The sequence below is a fragment of the Pteropus alecto genome, unplaced genomic scaffold, assembly GCF_000325575.1.
Source record: "Pteropus alecto unplaced genomic scaffold, ASM32557v1 scaffold39, whole genome shotgun sequence".
Classification (NCBI taxonomy): domain Eukaryota; kingdom Metazoa; phylum Chordata; class Mammalia; order Chiroptera; family Pteropodidae; genus Pteropus; species Pteropus alecto.
The window spans coordinates 10,362,660-10,381,691 of NW_006443568.1; the positions used below are offsets into that span (position 1 = coordinate 10,362,660).

Genomic DNA, 19,032 nt, shown 5'->3' on the forward strand with positions numbered 1-19,032 from the left:
GTCAACACTTCAAATCCCTAGTTTGTTTCAATTTACTACAATTAATTATTCTTTACTAGATTTGCTATATTCCGAAGTTACTGAGTCAGTGAATTGTGGACTCATCAAAATACATGCAAGATCCCAGTTACTAAGCAATTGTCTATCTGTACCAGTTCAACCAGTTAAAAGATTTTATTTATTTACATTAAATGTGATATACTGTTAATTTTTGTCTACTTTAATGTCAATTTGCAGAGCAAGCCATTTTAAAACAAAACAGCATGCCCTCTCCCATGAAAAGGTTTCAAATACGGTTTCTACAATTCTTAACAGATTTTAATAACACAGTTTATTAGCAGAGTTTATATTGATAACAGGTTTAGAAAAATATTCACTAACATATTTCTAATTCAGCTCTTAGTGATCTCAACAGGAACTATCACCTTTAAAATCATCTTGAAAAAGAACATACAGGCATGTCAGCAAACTTCTCCTCTGTCTTTATGTATCTCTCTCTTACACACACACACACACACACACAGGGCATGCAAGTGATTCAGAATGCATTCATGAGACATATCTGGAATTGTAGCACTTATTCTAATAGGGTTTCAGAGAACTCAAGTCAAATTTATAAAGGGGAAGAACAGAGTCTGTACTTTCCTGACTGGCCAGCAGCAGGAAATAGAATGGAAAAGGCCTCTATATTTATCATTCACACTGCTATTACTGAAGATCTACCTGGAAATCAAACTGATCTCTCAACTTCCTGAAGGCTGTTTTCAGACTGGTGGAACCAGAGACTTGATAATGAAAACAAACTATATGAAGAATCTATCTGGAAATCAGATTTTGTTCTGAGTTTATAATCGTCTTTTAAGATATGCAGAACTGTTTTATCATTTCACTGTAACATTTTAAACTATTACAAAATTGTTAAAGTTTAAACTATCATAATAATCTCCCAAAAATGTATGCATTATGGCAACCTTCATGTGGGTCTGACTCACACAATATGTTACAAATGGTATGTTAACATTTGAAAAAGAAAATAAGTAATGACAGTGCAAAGGAGGAGACCGTTTTGTTGTTTTTTAAGGGGGGAATGGGAAAATGGAAACATACATTTCCCAGACCTTTAAAAAGTGGCCTTCTGCAATTTACGCTTTTTTTCTCCTCAGAGAATATCATGGAAAAGGGGTTTTATTTATTGCTAGTAGAGCAGATATCACTGCTTTTACAATAAAAAGCTAATTTCTTAAAGTTATCGTTTCTACTCTCATTTCTGTTTCCAATGAAGAAAAAGAAATAAAGAAAGACAAACTAAACCAGAAAAGTTTATCTCGGCAAGTATGAAAAAATATGGCCACACTTTCTCTCTCTCTCTCTCTCCTCTAGAGGTGCTGATCTCTGATTTAGGAACTTCTGGCCATAATGAAGATGGTCAAAGTCTTCAAATAAAGATCTTGGTTCCTGCTGTTAGCCAGAAAGGCCCTATAATATCATGGTGATAGAACAATGAATTCTATTCAACAACAGGTCTGAAAACGGTTTGATAAGAACAGTAAAAATACTGAACAGTGTTTAGCACATTGTAGACACTGAAGAAATGTTAGTTTATTTTTCTCTTCCTTTTTCCTGAATTTAAAAATGAGGTAACTGACCTCCAAGATGAGGTAGCTTGCCCAACGTCTCGGGAAGTTGGTGCCATGGCTCCCTCCAAACAGAAGGTCTATACCCCTAATACTTTCTACAATGCCACAGTTGCTCCCCTTTGATGACATGTGATAACATCTTTAAATATGTACCCCAAATTTTAATATTTTTACTTATATTTATCTGAATATAAACTTAAGCTTTTGTTCGAATGGTGATTGATGTAAATTTAAATTCCTCCTGAAACCTGGGCACTTTTTTTTTAATCTAAAATTCTGTAATATAACTGCAGCATGAACAGAAAATTAGGTTTAGAAATGACTCCCTCTAAAGCATTAAGGCAGCACTGGCTGGCAGGCAAGCAATGGGATATTGTTCCAAGTTTCACAGGGGCACATGAATACCACCGGCATACTCATTAATACCAATTGAGATTCAAAGAGAATGTGTCACTCAGTGCCAGAACTAGAAACTGGCTTGTTTCTATGGATAAAATGTCATGTAACAATGATTTTTTCAGAGCGTAGAGTGGGCTTCTAAATAGCTCTTGGGAGAGCTCTACTGCTCTCCACCAGTTTGTTCTCAGATCAGTACTTTTCACCAAGGAATTGAGCAATTATCAGGAAAAGCAGGAAAATAAGCACTGTAGGCATTTCCTCCTCCCACCCCAGTTTTCTAAAAACAGTTATATTTAAAGTTTTAAAGTTAAGAATATATTATGAAAGGTATTTTTTACTACAGGATGTTTTATTCCTTCATGACTTTAATTTACACTGACTTTTTAAGCCAATGTTCACTTTCTTGGGGTACTTTCTCCTTGAAATCTAACTCAAGACTATAAGTAGGTAAACTCATAGAAAATAATTGGAAGGATAAAGACCAAATCTAAATGCAATGATATCTGTGAAGAGGAAGTGGGGGACTAGGAACTAGAGGTGTAGGGGACTCATTATCATGTACTGCTTGTATACTTTTAATTGCCCTTAAGAAACACTTTTTTTAATGTACTGTAGACAAAAGATTTCTGAAGAAAACTAAAATATATAGGCTCTAATTTTAAGTGGTCTCTGCTGATTTTACAAAAATAAACATACATTTTCTTTGAGTGGTAGTATTTTATAATAGGAAGCCTTGAATCTTTCATTTTCCCATGTGTCACTTTTGACATGTAGGGTACATTACTCTGAAACACACATAAATCAAATATCAATCAACTTAGAGGAATAATGCCTTAAAAAGTTTGTAAATGAAAAGTGAAACTGATGACCAAAATAGCCATTATGTGTTCACTTCCTTTTCTGAGCCAAATGACACCATTAATGGTATGTACCACATTCAAGCACTGTATTGAGCTGTTCAAAGGATTTTTGGAAGCATGACAGTCAACTCACTTGCTCCAACCCAAAAATGGAATAGGAGAAACCCATGTATTTTAAGACACAGTAAGGGTGTGTGCCTGGTGGCATGGTCTATTTTTAGGAGTTATATTGTGAAACTTTGTGAATGCATGCAGGAAAAAAACAGTAATAGAAGAGAAACTACATGAATTATTTCATTCTTACAATAGCTCTCTGTCCAATATGAGCTAAATATGTCTTTGAAAGTGCCTGTAGTTTGAACTCTTACTACCCCCAAAGATTTACCTCTACATTCATATACATAACTAAAGAGGTTCTTGGAAGACTTCATTATTTATTGAAAATAAACCAATTTTAAGTCTGCGAAATCTCAAATAAGTGCACTAGCAGTAAGTAAGAATACATTTTATGGAACTGACAGAGGACCCAGGGAATGCTAACCTAGAACTGGGAATGGGATTACAGCTCTCAAATAACTCCCACTTTGTGATGCCCAGAGGGATAATATAAATGAATTCTTCCACCCATCAAGTGACAGCTGGTCAATACTTTTTTCTTGGGCACTGTTCATGTCTGATATGCTTAAAAAATAAGCGGCAAACCATGTTGTGGCATTTGTGTCAAGAAGAATATATTTCCACTGCTGAATCCTAGATTTTCTGTTGGTATAATTGTTCTTAACCCCCCTTTTTTTAAAAAAATGTGAATGTTCTTCACCTCCAACTTGTTTGCTAAGAAACAACAGAAGTTCCTGAGTAAAAGGCGCTTACTACTTACTAGCACTCTTCTCAGCCCTCACCACTGTGGTCTGTGAAAAGCAACGCTTCAACCAGCAAGAACAATCACAGGGCCATGGACGATTGCTCTTATTTTACAATTATATTTAACTAAACATAGTTAAGATCTTATTATAAAAAATTCCTATTATTCCCTGAAAAGTAGACTAAATGAAATAGACTGCAGCAGTATTTATCCTCCTAAAATCCCATTCTTGTCTTTAAGGGTCCAGAGATTATATAGGCCACGTGTTTCGCACACTTGAGACTAAAAAGCTATCTGCTTAGAAAGTTCTTCATAGCTCCATGTTTATACTGGAAAGTCGAAGATTTCACTGCATCCACAGTAAAACTTAGCTCCTGGTGCTGCTCTTGAAATTTAAGGCAAATATACAGTAAGTTCCTAAAAAGACTGAGTGGCCATATGCAATTTACTGACATTGTGAGTTGCCTTGTAATACTAAATACAAGCTAAATTTTTCTATAAATCATCTGAACTTTAATATATTTTTAGAGAACATAGCAAGCAAAATGAGGGATGGGGAAAGATCAAACTGAACAGTACAGTATATACTCAAGTGGATCCCAAACTACAACCAAGACTTACCTTTTCAGGTCAACAGTTGTGACACTAAATACAACTCCTTTGAGCCAAAGAATCATAAAGAGCCGCTGGGAAAAGGGGCAGTTTCCTATACTTTCACCATCACTGCCAGCCTGGGAAACAGAAAAAAACATTAAAAAAAAACAAGGTCAAAGTGATAATACTCCAAACGATAGATCTTTTTTCTGAATTTAATCAAGGGTACGAGAAGACATGGAAAGTTGCATTGTGAAAGGAGGAGTGGAAATTTGGGTCTTTATTATTTTGCTCTTTCGTTTGCCTCTTTCTCTTCTTAAAAATGTCCAGTCTAGCATGGCACTGTCCAAGAGAACTTTCTGCGATGATAGATATTATCTATGTTACCACTGTCCAAAATGGTAATCATTTGTATCATATGAATAATGAGTACTTAAAATGTGGCTAGTTCAACCGGACTGAATTTTTTATCTTATTTTTAATTAACTTAAATAGTCACACATGGCTAATGGCTATCATATAGGACAGCATAGGTGTGATCAATCCCTAGGGGATACATCCTTGCCTCAAGGCAAAGACAGTCTATGGTACATTTTATGAAATGTAAGTCATTTCTTGTTCTATGAGATAATGTTCTTTATAGGGCAACATAAAAAGGGGAACTTGTAGGTGTCCCTGTCTCCAAACAGTTAAATAATCGCCAACCTCCCCGCCACAATCTAAAAAATATTCACTATAAAAATTACATATCCTGTTTCATACATTCCTTTGGGGAGAAAATAACAAAACATATCTTTATCATAAGCTATTTGGAATCCACTTAATGAATATAGCAGTTGACTTCCCTGAGTTCAACAATGAGGTAGAATTTTCCTGAAAATCAGAGTGGAACCAATTTTTAATGCCATCATGTATGTCCCAAGTTTAAAAAGGAAGGAGGAGGGGAAGCGGGAAATGGGGGCGGCGGGGAGCCAGCATGCTGGAAGAGAACATTTTGGCATTTGCTAGGGACAATCACAGTCCTCTTCACCATGAAGTCTATGGAGAAAGCCAGAATTAACTTTCAACGAGTCATTCAAAGATGCTGGTAAAAGTACTATTTATTATCCTAAAGTAACTCTCAAAAAACTCAGAAGCCAGTTCAGTAAAATGCTATATCAGTTAAGGCATTAATTCCTAACTAGTGAAATGGGGGGAGGGGATGAAAAATAAAAGCAGTTATCTGATTAGATATAACATAACCAACAAAACACATGGACACAGAAGGAGAATGCCAGAACCTTACCCTAATCAGACAGCATGAGACGGTTATAACTGAGCTTGGGGGGAAAAAATGATCATTCTTTATCAGTAACAAAACATACCCAGAATTATAGCCAGAATGAATCATATTAATTTCTAACACTTCAACTTGTACGAAAATTTACTTCTAAAGAAATCTAGTTTAAATCTCATAGTGATTACAAATAACCTAAAGAAAATATTTAAAATGAAAATTTCTGTGCCTTACATTCAGAGGTTCTAGAAGAATTCCTCAGTGGGGCCCAGAAATCTTCATTTTGTTACAGACACCTAAGGAGATCACAAAGTAAGGCCTCTGCTGGACACACTGAGAAACACTGGTGTGAGAAGGTTAGGACGATATTCCTTCTTCAGAGCACAAGTCAGTTTTTAGGATTAAGTCGTCCTACTATATAACAAACTGGTACTCAAATTGTTTTTTTGAAGATGCTCACTATCCCAACACATGTGGAACATTGATAACATACAGTTTATTACAGATAAGAAAAAGTTAATACATTACCTTCCTATATATCTTGATGATTAATATTTTCATATAAGCTTGTAGCTTTAGATACCCAAATTTTATCATCATTGTTTTGCTTTTTTCCCCTCCTGGTTTTAACATGCTTAACAGCGAAAGTATAAATACAAGGAAAAAAGTACACCAAACTTAAGACTTACTGAAAAGCAATTAAGTTTGATAGACAAAGAACAAGTCTGACTCAAGATCTTCATCCTATTCCATTTATTCAGTCTGTAATATTATTTCCCAAACTGCCTGTCATAGGAATGTTAAAATAATTAAATTGGTAAAGAAGATGTAACAAAGATGTTACATGTAGGCACTTGGAAACACATTAAACTAAAGGCAAGCTGCAGATAAAAAGTGACGGGCCATAGATGAAAAACACACCATACTTTCCTACAATGGTCTGCAGAGCATATCCCTACAGTACGACAGAAGGATCTCAGAACACAGGCTGCTTCAAGAAGACCTGGTCAAAATACAAATGCCCCTTTGCTTTCACCTCCTCTATGATTTTCTAGCAAATGTTACCAATTTACTTCTCTTTCAGGTGTATCATAAGCTGTTACACATCTTACATTCCTTATAAAACTACTTTCCTTTATGCACACAAAAATAAAAGCATGGGTACTATTCAAGATAAAACTGAAAAACTGCCTTTTTATTAACTACTCCCAAAACTCACAATTCAAATAAATTTTGGATGTACAAGTTTTTCCAAAGTTTTAATAGCATTAGAAAATTGGAGCTACTAGATGATGTTTTTGTAAATTTTTCCAGAGAAAATGGAAAAATTTGGATTTCCAGAAGTCACAAGTCAAAAATTTCCTCCTTTAATCCATGTCGTACTAATAAAATTCCATTTCAACATTTCAATAAAATTCCTTTCAAGTTTTAAGGATAAAAATTACTCTCTCCAGTATGAACTGCATTGAATACCACCTATTGGTACAATTGACTAAGGAGGATATTACAGCATAGTATAAAGCATTACACACTGGAAATCAGAATATCTTTATTCTATACTCAGTTTCTTATTGATAACTAATAAAAATTAACACATAGGTATATCTAACAATAAATATCATCTAATAAAAGTATCAATTTTAAAAGAACTGCTTTTTACTGCTTCTAACAGCAATATAAACATTTATTTTAAAAATAAATAAAAACTGAAACACTACAGAAAGTCAGAGTTCCTTTCACCTACCCTTGAACCATTCAACTAATTTGTTACTTATTTGTCTAGGTTTTTTTCTATATACATACTACTTTTTTCTTTTAAAAATGTGATCACGCTACATCTTTATAACTCCAGTTTAATGTAATCAACCCTCTGGAGGCTGTAATGCTCCCCACCAGCATGGAAGCCAGGGCGTACAACCCTGCCAGCCAGTAACAAAGAATTCCTCTCCCTTGCTGCTAGGGTGAGGGTCAGAGGAGGTCTAGTAGAGAGTAGTCAGGACTGTCACCATCAACCAGAGGTGGCTGACGGTAATGAGACCACCTCAACTGGGGTGTCAGTGGAGACCACATGGGAAACTGGAACTTACACCCCTGTGCAGCAGTAATGAGGAGGCTCTCGACCTTGGGTATCAATGGAGGCCAGGTGAGTCATCTGGACTTCTGTCTCCCCCGGGCTGTAACAAGGCAGTATCACTGCCCTTCTCCCCTCCCAAGCACCTCCAGAGCATTGTCAGAGAAGTCTTATTTGAGTGTCAGAAAAGTTTAAACAGAAGGTTTAAACAAGATTGAGTTTCATAACATAATATGAAAATATCCAGGTTTCAATTGAAAGTCACTTGTCATATCAAGAACCATATCAAACTAAATGACATCGACAGATGTCAACCTCAAGATGACAGAGATGTTAGACTTATCTAACAAAGATTTTAAAGCAGCCATAATAAAAATACTTCAATGAGCAATCACGAACAGCTTGAAACAAATGAAAAAATGGAAAGCCTCGGCAAAGAAATAGAAGATGTAAACAAGAACCAGATGGAAATTTTAGAACTGAAAAATATAATAACTGAAATCAAAAGTTCAGAGGATAGGCTCAATAGCCAAAAGGAGATGACAGAGGAAAGAATCACTGAACTAGAAGACAGAATAGCAAGTACCCAATTCGAACACAGAAAAGGTATACTGAAAATGTAATACTTCCTATATATTTCCATATTTTTACATTATCCAACAGTCATTTTTGAAGGTTTTATTGCATTCTATTAACCCAACAATCTAACAACTAGAAATTTATTCTGTTGAGAGACTTATACAGATGCCTAAAGATAAATAAGAGGAAAGAACACTGAAGCATTGTTTGTTAACAGCAAAAAACACTGGAGACCACCCAATGTCCATCAGTAAAGGATCTACGTTATAGACCACCTCCACAGAGTGGAAGTCTGGGCTAACCATCTGGCCTTTGCTGACATGGGTGGGTAAAGGGCCATAGCTTTTTTCTGAGGTGTTTGAAGTAGAGCAGCTATTGGCTAAAAGTTTTCTGTCTTGCTTAGGCAGCCTCCTTCCTGATTCTTTGGCTAAAGAGAGCTGACTTTTGTTGAAACTTCTTTTGTCTGAGCTTGTTAGTGTTTCCGGGTTGGTGTTTCTATAGCTCCAAGTCTGTGATGTATGAGGGAAAAACAAAAACAGGAAACTCACTACCTTACCAAAAGCAAAAGTCTCTCAGAAGTATTATATTTGAAAAGCAAAATGAAAATGGAATACTATTTGACAATAAAAAGCAATGAAGTATACCTGCCATTATGATTTGAGTGAACGTTGAAAAATTATACTGAATGAAAGAAGCCGGTCCCAAAAGACCACATAGTATATGTGTCCATATATGAAATGTCCAAAATAGAAAAATCTATAAACAGAAAGTAGATTACTGGTTGCCTAGAGCTTGTAGTGGGGAGGGAAGGAGAGAAAAAGGGTTGGAGAGTAACTGATAACAGGTACAGAGTTTCTTTTTGGAATAGTAAAATTAGACTGGTGATGGCTGTACAACTTTGGGAATATACTAAAAATCAATGACTGTACACTTTAAATAGGATCATTGTATGGTATATGAATCTCAGTAAAGCTGATTCAAAAATATATAGACACAGATTACAAGTAAAATATACACGTACTGGCAAGATTTTAATTTAGAATATGTAGTTTTAAAATTAGGATTTCATATTATAAACATGTCTATAATGTTTCCTATTTCTAAAGTCAGAAAACCCAAATAAAGCAAAAATTTGAATACATCCACTAACACAGAAATAACCACTAATTTCCAGGAAAAGGATGAGGTAGCATGCATTTAGGTTTTGTTCTTATAAAAGGGGTAGTTTTGTTTAACTTGTTATCTGGGGTTCTCACACACTCAGCTATTCCTCACCCTCCTCCCTCCGGACTTCTGTTGTAATTCTTGAATTGCCTAATACCAGTATTTAATCAGAAACTGCTGGATTAACTCCTACATTGCAGAATAGGGGTCAGTGGTAGATGCCATAAATATTTTAATGTTTTACTAATACAAGGTTAAGGAACTGCTCAGTTAGAAAACCTAGTTTAATCAGTTTATGGAAAGTCAGATCTTAAAACACAGAAGAGCTTCATTCCTCTCTGTTTCTTTGTGTTTATGGGTCTGGGGGTGAGGGGTGATGATGACTATGGGAAAGAGAAGCTTCCCCTGAAGGTAAGAATGGGCTCCTGACCATTAAATTGTTTCCCTTGACACATTTTCTAGGGAATATATAGAACAATGTGTTGCCAAAAGAATGAACTCAAAGACCTCGTTTACCTTTAGTGTAGATTCTAAATTAGCTGTCTGAATACACAAGATGGCTTGCTTTGATTTAGATTAAAAGTCACAAAACAAAATGATAAATGGGCAGTCACCTGGCTCGTATTGTCTATTCCTTCAGTTTTTGCTACACATAAATATGCTGGAATCAAGGTCTAGAGTCTAAAGGTTTAATAAGCTGTTTTTCTTATACAAGTTCTGCAGAGTATATGGCAAATAACAAGGTTTAGAATCTGACATACCTGGATTTGAATCCTGACTTCACTACTTATTAGCTGTGTCATCTTCTGCAAATTACTTAATATCTGTGAAACATGACTTCCTACACCTCGTTATTACGGGGATCAAATCAGTTAAGGCACACACACAGTTCCTGGCAGATGGTAACTTTAGTAAATGTTACCTAACTTTAAAGATGTCATGCACAGAATTCAAGGTCTAACAACCTGTTCTTCAGTTGAAGCACTTAGTCAGGAGAATCCCTAGATTACTTTTTTTTCAGAAAATGAGAAGGGAAAGAATCTAATAATCTTTCACATTAAGTTCTTTCACATGACGTATATTATGGCCCTATGCTTTAAGAAATATTTTCTATACAAAGTTTAAATAATCCACTAAATGGAGTGAAGCAAAGATATCCTTTACTCAAAGAGGTGTAAAAAGTCTCTGGCCATCCAAACAATATATCATTTCCCGGCACAACCACATCATATCACTAATTCTATAAGTAAAATCAAAGAACATGTCATGGAAGAACTACTATATTCCAAGCTCTGCCTATGTAAATAAGACATAGCCAATGGCAGGACACTGGAAAAATCTCAGTTGCTACCATTTTCTTGCTCAGTATCACCAACTCACGAACTCTACTCTCCAGTAAGTACAATTTAGAGAGGAATTGATTAGTTTGAAAATTCATGAAGATACCCAAATACCATGGTTAGATAAAACTCCAGGCCGGGCTGTTAGAATTCACTTAAAACATTTACCTTAATGAGGGTGAACTCTCCCCAAACTAGCTCTTCACATGTATTATTCTAGTTAATTCTTATATCTTCTCACTCGGCAGATGGCGATTAAGAGCCAGACTCCCAAACAACTCCACCCCTTCCTAGCTGTCTGACTTTAAAAAAGTGATTTCATCTCTCCAAGCTTCTTCTTCAAAATGGAGATGATAACATGACCTGCCTCATTGGATCGTTGGGTGGAAATAAATGAGTTTGTACATTAAAGGGCTTAGAATACCACAATGCTCTAAAACCAGGGAATGAAGGAGTTGTTCATTGTATATCTTTTCATATTTTTTAATATTTGTATTATGCACATGAATCTTTCATTTAAAAAAAAGCAAGCAGACAAAAACCTTTTCACCCTAAACACGTGAAAATGAAGTAAAACGCAAGTTATAGAATGAATGTAGAAAAGCTCTGAAGATGAAAAACATGTAATTAGGCACAGGATCTCAAATCTCAAGATACATAAAAATCCACAAGGAAGTGAGTTTAAAACACAGATTACCAGGTGTCACCTCCAGACACTCTGATTCAGTATGTTTATTGTAGGGTCCAGAAATCTGCAATTTTTAACAAGCATTTCAAGCAATTTTAATTCTGATACATTTGGCGAGTAGGCCATATTTTGGTAAACACTGACATAGAAGAAAACATGCCAAAAAGTAAAGACTGGAAAGAAGTTTACTCTGTGGTTAAACTCTGAATTCCTCATAATGCTTTTCTGAGTCTGCTATTCGTAAGCCAGCAAGCTGGTCACCGGTTTGTTAGAGTCTAATTTGGTAAATAACAGCTTCCCACACTTTAAAGGAATGCCTCACTATCCTACCTCAAACTTAGGCATATCTAGAATTAAACCAAGCCAGCCTAAAGCCCCTTAAAACCTGAACATGCAGACACAAGAACATTATTATTCCACACACACTAAGAAGCAGAGGCAAGTACAAAATGGTACAACGTTAATGTTTCTAAGAGCTTGTCTTAAGACCACTCTTAAGACCAAATATAGTGTCAAGGACAGTTATGGTGACCTACAGTCCTTTATAAATCAAGTCCTTTATGTTTTGGGGTAGTTGTATGTGGTTTAGAAGAACAATTACAAATTTTAATTACTATATTATACTACTAAATAAGCTGACTTGTCAGAAGAAAAAAAAGAAAAGATTCTGCTGTGATATTAGGGACAAAGACCAATGCCTGACTTGCAAAATAAGCTAGACTTTCCACTTTGAAGCTATATAACCATGGGTAAGTCTCTTAACCTTTTTGAGTCTTCATTTTCTATTCTGGAAAGGGGAGGAATGGGAGGAAGGATGGAGACTGATTTACAGAAGTTTATAATTGTAATATTATGCAAGATATATCATCGCTCTTAGGGAATACACACTGAAGTATTTAGGGGTAAAGGGCTACTCTGTATGCAACAGACAAGAAAAATAATAAAGCAAATGGAGTAAAATATTAACAAGTAAATCTAGGTAAAGGGTGTTCTTTGTTCTTATTCTTGCTACTTGTCTGTTAATTTGAAATTATTTCCAAATAATTTTTTAAAATTATTAATCTAGTTTCCACTTCCATCCTAATAATTTCTAATTATAGTATAACTCACTTTTATTATACAATTTATGTATTATCTCCAAGGGCAGATAAAAAACAATCTTTTAAAATTAAAAAAAAACATTTTTACTCACTCATCAACCATGTGAGGACCTACATTAAACAATAGTGATGAACAAAGGAAGACATGGTTCCTACCTTCACATTAAATGGTCTACAAAGTTTAATCTGAATAATTTAACAATCTGAGAACACGGTAGAAGTGAAAAATTTCAATATAAGATAAAATGAAACTCAAAATATCCCCCCCCACACACACACACATACACACCTTATCACAACTGAAATAACACCTGTTGAACAGTTCCTCAAAAGTGTCACAAAATTGTGAGTTTCATAATTTTGTGAGTTTGTTTTATGGTCTTGCCATGGCTCTTCCTGAGCTGGTGATTTAACTTCTGAGACTTGATGTTCTCTTGCATTAGCCTAAGTCACTGTAAATTGAGAAATCATTCAAAACTATACAAAAATGTCTTTTCACTTTATTTTTAAATTTAAAAAAGGAAGGAACAACTAAAAGTATGGCCAACGTTTATCATGCTTACCTATCTGAAATAACCTACTAAAATCTATAGTTGTTACTAAAGTCATCAAGATTCAAAGTTACTTTTACAAAGTTACTATTACAAAGTAATAGCTAAAATATGCATTTTAGCCAACTGTTTTAACAAAATGTCATGGTTTAGTAAAATAACTTTTTTGTGCACTTTCCTCCACCCACAACTATCCATAGTTAAACTTTTCTAATAGGAGAAATCATTCATCTCCCAGCAGTTTCAAAAGTTTTGTTTCCTTTAGTAAATGACCAAATTATGATTTGATTACCTCATGAAGCAGATAGTTTAATTTTTTTAAATCTGTAAACACACACAATAGTTTTTATAAATGAGGTTTTGCAAAAGTTCTCTCTTCTCCTTTCCTAGGATGACTTTCTCACCAATGTTCTTGAGGACTCATACCATTGTCCCCTCCACTCATTCTGTACAATAAGGCCGCATGAGTCTGGAATCTTATGTGATTAAAATCGCATTATCAAACTCCACCTGAAATGTCCACTGCCATACCTATCCTTCAGGCCAAGCTCAAAACTAACCTCCAAGAAACTTTTTTAGATCACTAGCCCAAACCAGTTACCTGGTCCTCTCCACTTCTACTCCAGCTTCTCAAACTCTGATGTCAATGAAAATCATCCGAGGATCGTGTTAGAACACTGATTCCGATTCAGTAGATCAGGGGTGGGACCCAAGATTCTGCATCTCATACAAACTCCCAGGAAATAACAAGTCTATGTCACCTATTTAACAATTAATGACTTGCCTTGTAATTTCTTAAACTGTTACTATGTATTATTACTTTACTATTCATAGTATCTCCTGAGCAAACTGTAAACTCATTGAGATACAATACTTTTGTTTAATCTTTCCATAGCATAATTTCTGCTGCAGTTACTTTACTATTTATTAGCGTTTTATTGATTGCTAACAATGAAAGCCCTTGAGCTACAGAGAACGTTCCAGGTTATTAGTATAGAAAAGACTTATTAAGTCAAACCTTCCTGATTAATAATTTTTCTCAAAAATTAGGTCTCCAAATCATCTTGGGACAGAGCTAACAAACTGCAAAAACCACTGTAGCAAACTCTGATAGTTGCCTGCCCAATATCCATTCTCTCACTTTTTTATTTTTTTCTGATATAACTCCTATTTTTGATCAGGCATTTATTCCTCTCTCCCACAAGGGACACAGGAGATGATGACCCAATCCTCAATTCTAGGGGTAAATCCTGATTGATTCTAAGCCAGTCATGATAATTTCATTCCTCTGCCAATGACTTAGTGTAATCATGGGACCCAGTTCATCAACAAGATAAGAGTTTCCAGAGAAAAGTTTCTTGCTCTTAAGTCAAAGACACCAGAATAGAAAACCCTTGGACGTGAAAGCTATGGCTGCTGTGGCCAACTTAATAGTAGCCTGAGGCTACAACCAACACCAAATGACAAAGCCAAGAGAATCACAAATAAGGGAGCCAGAACCTGACATACTATACATGGAGCAATCCTCCTAGACTTCTTTCGTTAGATACATTTCCTTAGTGGTTAAAGACAATTTGAGGTGGAATTTTCTGTTATCCACAATCATAAGCATCCAAACCAGTATCGCCACTTATCTCCAATTAAGACTATCAGGAAGAATGAAAATATGAAATATGAAAACCTCAATATAAGTTAAAGGAGATATAATAGCCATTCCAGCGCTCTGGTTTGTTTACAATTCATTCTATTTTCCATAGGCTGCCATTTATATACATTGCTCTAGGATTTCAGTGGTCTGAGTAGCATTTGCCACTGAAGTTCAAGCTACGGGCTCTCTCCCATTCACAGAACATCTTACAGAATACCTCCTTGTATAGGACCCAGAGACATTTATTCAATATGTAACACATATTTACTGAGGACCTACCCTTTCCCCAGCACTAAGAGTTGGCACTGGGGAAACAGCTGTGAAGGTGACAGATAGACCTGACCTCATGAAAGGTTATTTGTGGAAGAAACGATGATAAATGTATCTAGATAAAACTGTAAACTGCCATAAGTGCCTAAAGGGAAACAAAGTACTAAGAGAGAAGACAAGGAGCACCTGCTTTAGGTAAGAGAGTCATAGAAAATCTCTTAAGACTTAAAGAATGAGGAGCCAGCCATGAAAACAACCAGCATAACTACATTGCTGTACCAGGGAAAGCAATGTTGGCAGGTGCCAGATCATGAAAGACTTTCTAGACCAAATTAAGGAGTTTGAATTTTATGCTTATAGAGGGAACAATTTATTCATTCATTTAACAAATGTTTACCAAGTACCTACTGTGTAGAAAGAAATCATTTAACACAATGGTTAACAGCAAGGGCTCTGCAAGCAGGGTGCCTGATTTGATATACAGGTTCTTCTACTATGTGATATATTAGGCATGTTACTTAACCAAGCGGGGACTCCGTTTCCTTACATGTAAAATGGGGAATATCATAGCGTTATTATGAGATTAAATAAGTTAATATATGAAAATCTCTTAAAATATGGACAGCAGGTGGTAAGTGCTCAGTAACAAACTAGGTGACAAGTAGAAAACATATCCTGACTTCATGGAGGGTGTCAGAGAATAGGGTGATGAGATACCACTGAAAGATTTTGGTGGGTGAGGGCATATGAGGGTAAAATCGAACTTCCATTTTATGACCATAAATAACACTTTACACATGGAAAACAGTGTTGGAGACCTCGAGCTGATAGAGACTGGAAGCTGGGAGACCTACTGCAGTGGTTCCAGTGGAATATGGCTTGGATTAGGTAGAGGGAATGCAGACTGAAATAAAATGCATGGATTAAATTGAATTAGGAAGGTACAATCCTAAAGACTTGTGGATGGTTTGGATGTGGAAAGCAAAATAAATCAAATAACAGATTTCTGGTTTGAGCAACTGGGTAGAAGAAAGCCTCACGGTGGGGGTGAGTGTGCCTACACTCTGCTGGAGAACAGAAAGGGAAATCCCTTCCAGAGATAACAACCACAGAGCTTGCAGCCTTGGCTTGAAAATATTTCTAGGTGTGGAAGGCTACAAACCAAAATTAACACAGTTTACACCTCAGGACAAACTTGTGGAAGGAAGGGACAAAGGGTATTAACTTTATATACTTCTGTAATGTTGTTTTTCTTCTTTTTAGATTTAAGAAAATTTTAAAAGGCAATGTTCCAAATGCTTACAAATGATAATCTTATTCTTGTCCCTAATCACTGCCAAAATATTAAACTACTTAATACAATAGAACTGTTTCTGAATTCTTCATATTGCTTGAAAAAATGCTGAATGCAAAGCAGCCATTCCAAAACTACTAACTGAAACGTCGGTTGAGAAAAATTCTACTGAGTACTTTTGTTCTGCTGCATATTCAAAGCATATGCTGAAAATAAAAACAAAGGCTCTAATCTATACTAAAATCAAATCTGAACTGTCTCAGCCAATATCGTTTGTTAAAACAAAGTGTCAGATATACAATGACCAGACTTTTCATCTAAGCATAACAGAACCATAATGAAAACAAGTTCTGCTAGAATGTTTACATTCACTTATCAGAAGCCTAAAATAGGAGGTACAAAGTCTATTATCTCTTCGGAACAAATTATAAGCAATTAACTTAAAAATACTGAATGACAAGAAAGAAAAAAAAAAAGATGGCCAAAGGTATACCTTTTTCCTGTTTGGATCAACCTTGATTCTACTCCCTATAAGAATCAACTACGATAAGTAAAAATGTCACTGAAACTGCCCACAAATAAGTTAATAGCTACCATTTAATTTAGCAATTTATCTCTCACTTGATATGTGCTATATGAAAGTGAGTTATATATATTAATCCTCACAATAACCATATTGTTAGGTTGTTTTCCTCATATTTCAGATAAGGAAACTGAGATTTAGAAAACTAAGTAACGTGCCATAGGTCATACAACTGAGGAGTGGCAGAAGTGAAGTTTGAACTCTGAGGTCCATGCTATTAACCACTGTTGCAGTTTTTTACACCAGGGTAAGAGAGATGCTGGAACCTCACCTGCTTAGTCTAATGATTCCTATAGTATGACCACTGTCTATCTCACTCATATGGACGTTACCTATCAAGATAAATTACCTGAACTACCACCATTATAATGCAATCCACAAAGGTTATTTTAAATTTTCTTATAGCCTTATTTTTTAAAATGTAAAGAGAAACAGGTGAAATTATTTAAATATTTAATTCAATATAGCTAAAATACTATCATTTTAACATGGAATCAACAAAAATGTTGTTATGTTCTTTTCTTTGTACCAAATCTTTAAAATCTAGTGTATATTCCATACTTATAGCAGTGGTCCCCAACCTTTTTGGCACCAGGGACCAGTGCTCTTATGAGAATCTAATGCCTGATGATCTGAGGTAGAGCTGAGACAGTGATGCCAGCGCGGGGGAGCAGATGAAACAGATGAAGCTTGCTCGCTAGCCTGCCGCTCACCTCTTGCTATGTGGCCCCATTCCTAACAGGCCACAGACCAATGAGACCCCTAGTTATAGTACATCTCAACTCAAACTAGACACATTGCAAGCACTCAATAGCCACATACGACTAATGGCTACCATATTGAACAGTACGTGTTTAGAGAAAAAGCATCTGAACAACCAATACTAAGGTCACCAAGTCCACGTACTAAAAGTCACATACCTGACTCATCAACTCAATATTCAAGTTCTCGGAAATTACTTATTATTTCAAACAGATTTTAACAAGTTTATCTTACTAGCAAAGCACAACAGTTTGCAACAGAAAAGTAAATTGGTTGCATCAATAGAGCTAAGATGGCAAAGGAAGAAATAGAAAACACACACAAAAACACACACGCACCCATGTATGCACATGCACAAAGGAGATCTCGGTTCAAAAAGCATAACAGCCGAGACCATTTAGCAGAAAAGCAAAAACAGTCTTACACAGCTCAGTAGTTCCCAAGGCCAGTGCTGCATTATTGAATGTGTATTCAGAATGCTGACATTAATAGGCAGTTAAATTCAGCATTTTAAGAAGGCAGCCATAAGAAGAGATGAAATACTGCCATTTGCAACAACATGGATGGACCTCGAGATAATTATCTAAGCGAAATAACCCAGACAGAAAAAGTTGAAAATCGCATATCACTTATATGTAGGATATAAACCTAAAAGTAGAGACTCATGGACATGGACAATAGACTAGTGGTTTCCAGAGGGGAGGAGGAAGGCAGACAGGGTCAAGGGGGTCAAATATGTGGTGACAGAAAGAAATCTAACTATGGGAGGTGAACACACAGTGTAAATATATATATGCCTTACTATTGAAGTATACAACTGAAACTTATTGGATTTCAGTAACCAATGTCACCATAAAAAATGAAAAAAATAAAAATAAAAATGTATTGAACAAAAAAAGAAGTTAAAGAAGCATTAATGTTTTAGAAATTTTTTTTTTTAATTTGAGAACTCTATTTTTGCATTTTTTTCTATAAATCTAAAACTATTCTAAAATTATAAAGTTAATTTTTAAAAATCAATTTGAGGCTTCTGGTATGATCAAGTAGATTCCACAGGATCAACCCTCTGCCCACATAACAATGATAACTTCTAGACAAAACAACCAGCTGATCGCACTGGAGAGTAAACAAAAAAAGCAGACAGATGTGGGAGGGGAGTGAACACTGGGAAGAAGGGAAATACACTGGACAAGTTTCCTCAATTTTTATCTTGTAATCTTGTGCCATGCAGAGCAGCTAAAACTCCCATGGAAAATTCACAATCCTGCTGGCTCGAAGAACCAAAGGAGAGTTCAGAGCCACCATCACCAAACACCACAGGAAAATAAGGTAGAACAGCAAAAAAAAAGAAAGC

General features: G+C 35.6%; 1 protein-coding gene across 1 annotated transcript in view; it reads right to left on the minus strand.

Moving 5' to 3' along the window:
• CLIC4 (chloride intracellular channel 4) overlaps positions 1-19,032 on the minus strand; it is a 58,674-nt gene that overhangs the window by 22,935 nt on the left and 16,707 nt on the right. Inside the window, exon 2 of the mRNA XM_015598998.2 lies at positions 4,380-4,489. Within this exon, the coding sequence (XP_015454484.1) occupies positions 4,380-4,435 (56 nt within the window). The 5' untranslated portion in view covers positions 4,436-4,489. The remainder of the gene's footprint in view (positions 1-4,379; positions 4,490-19,032) is intronic.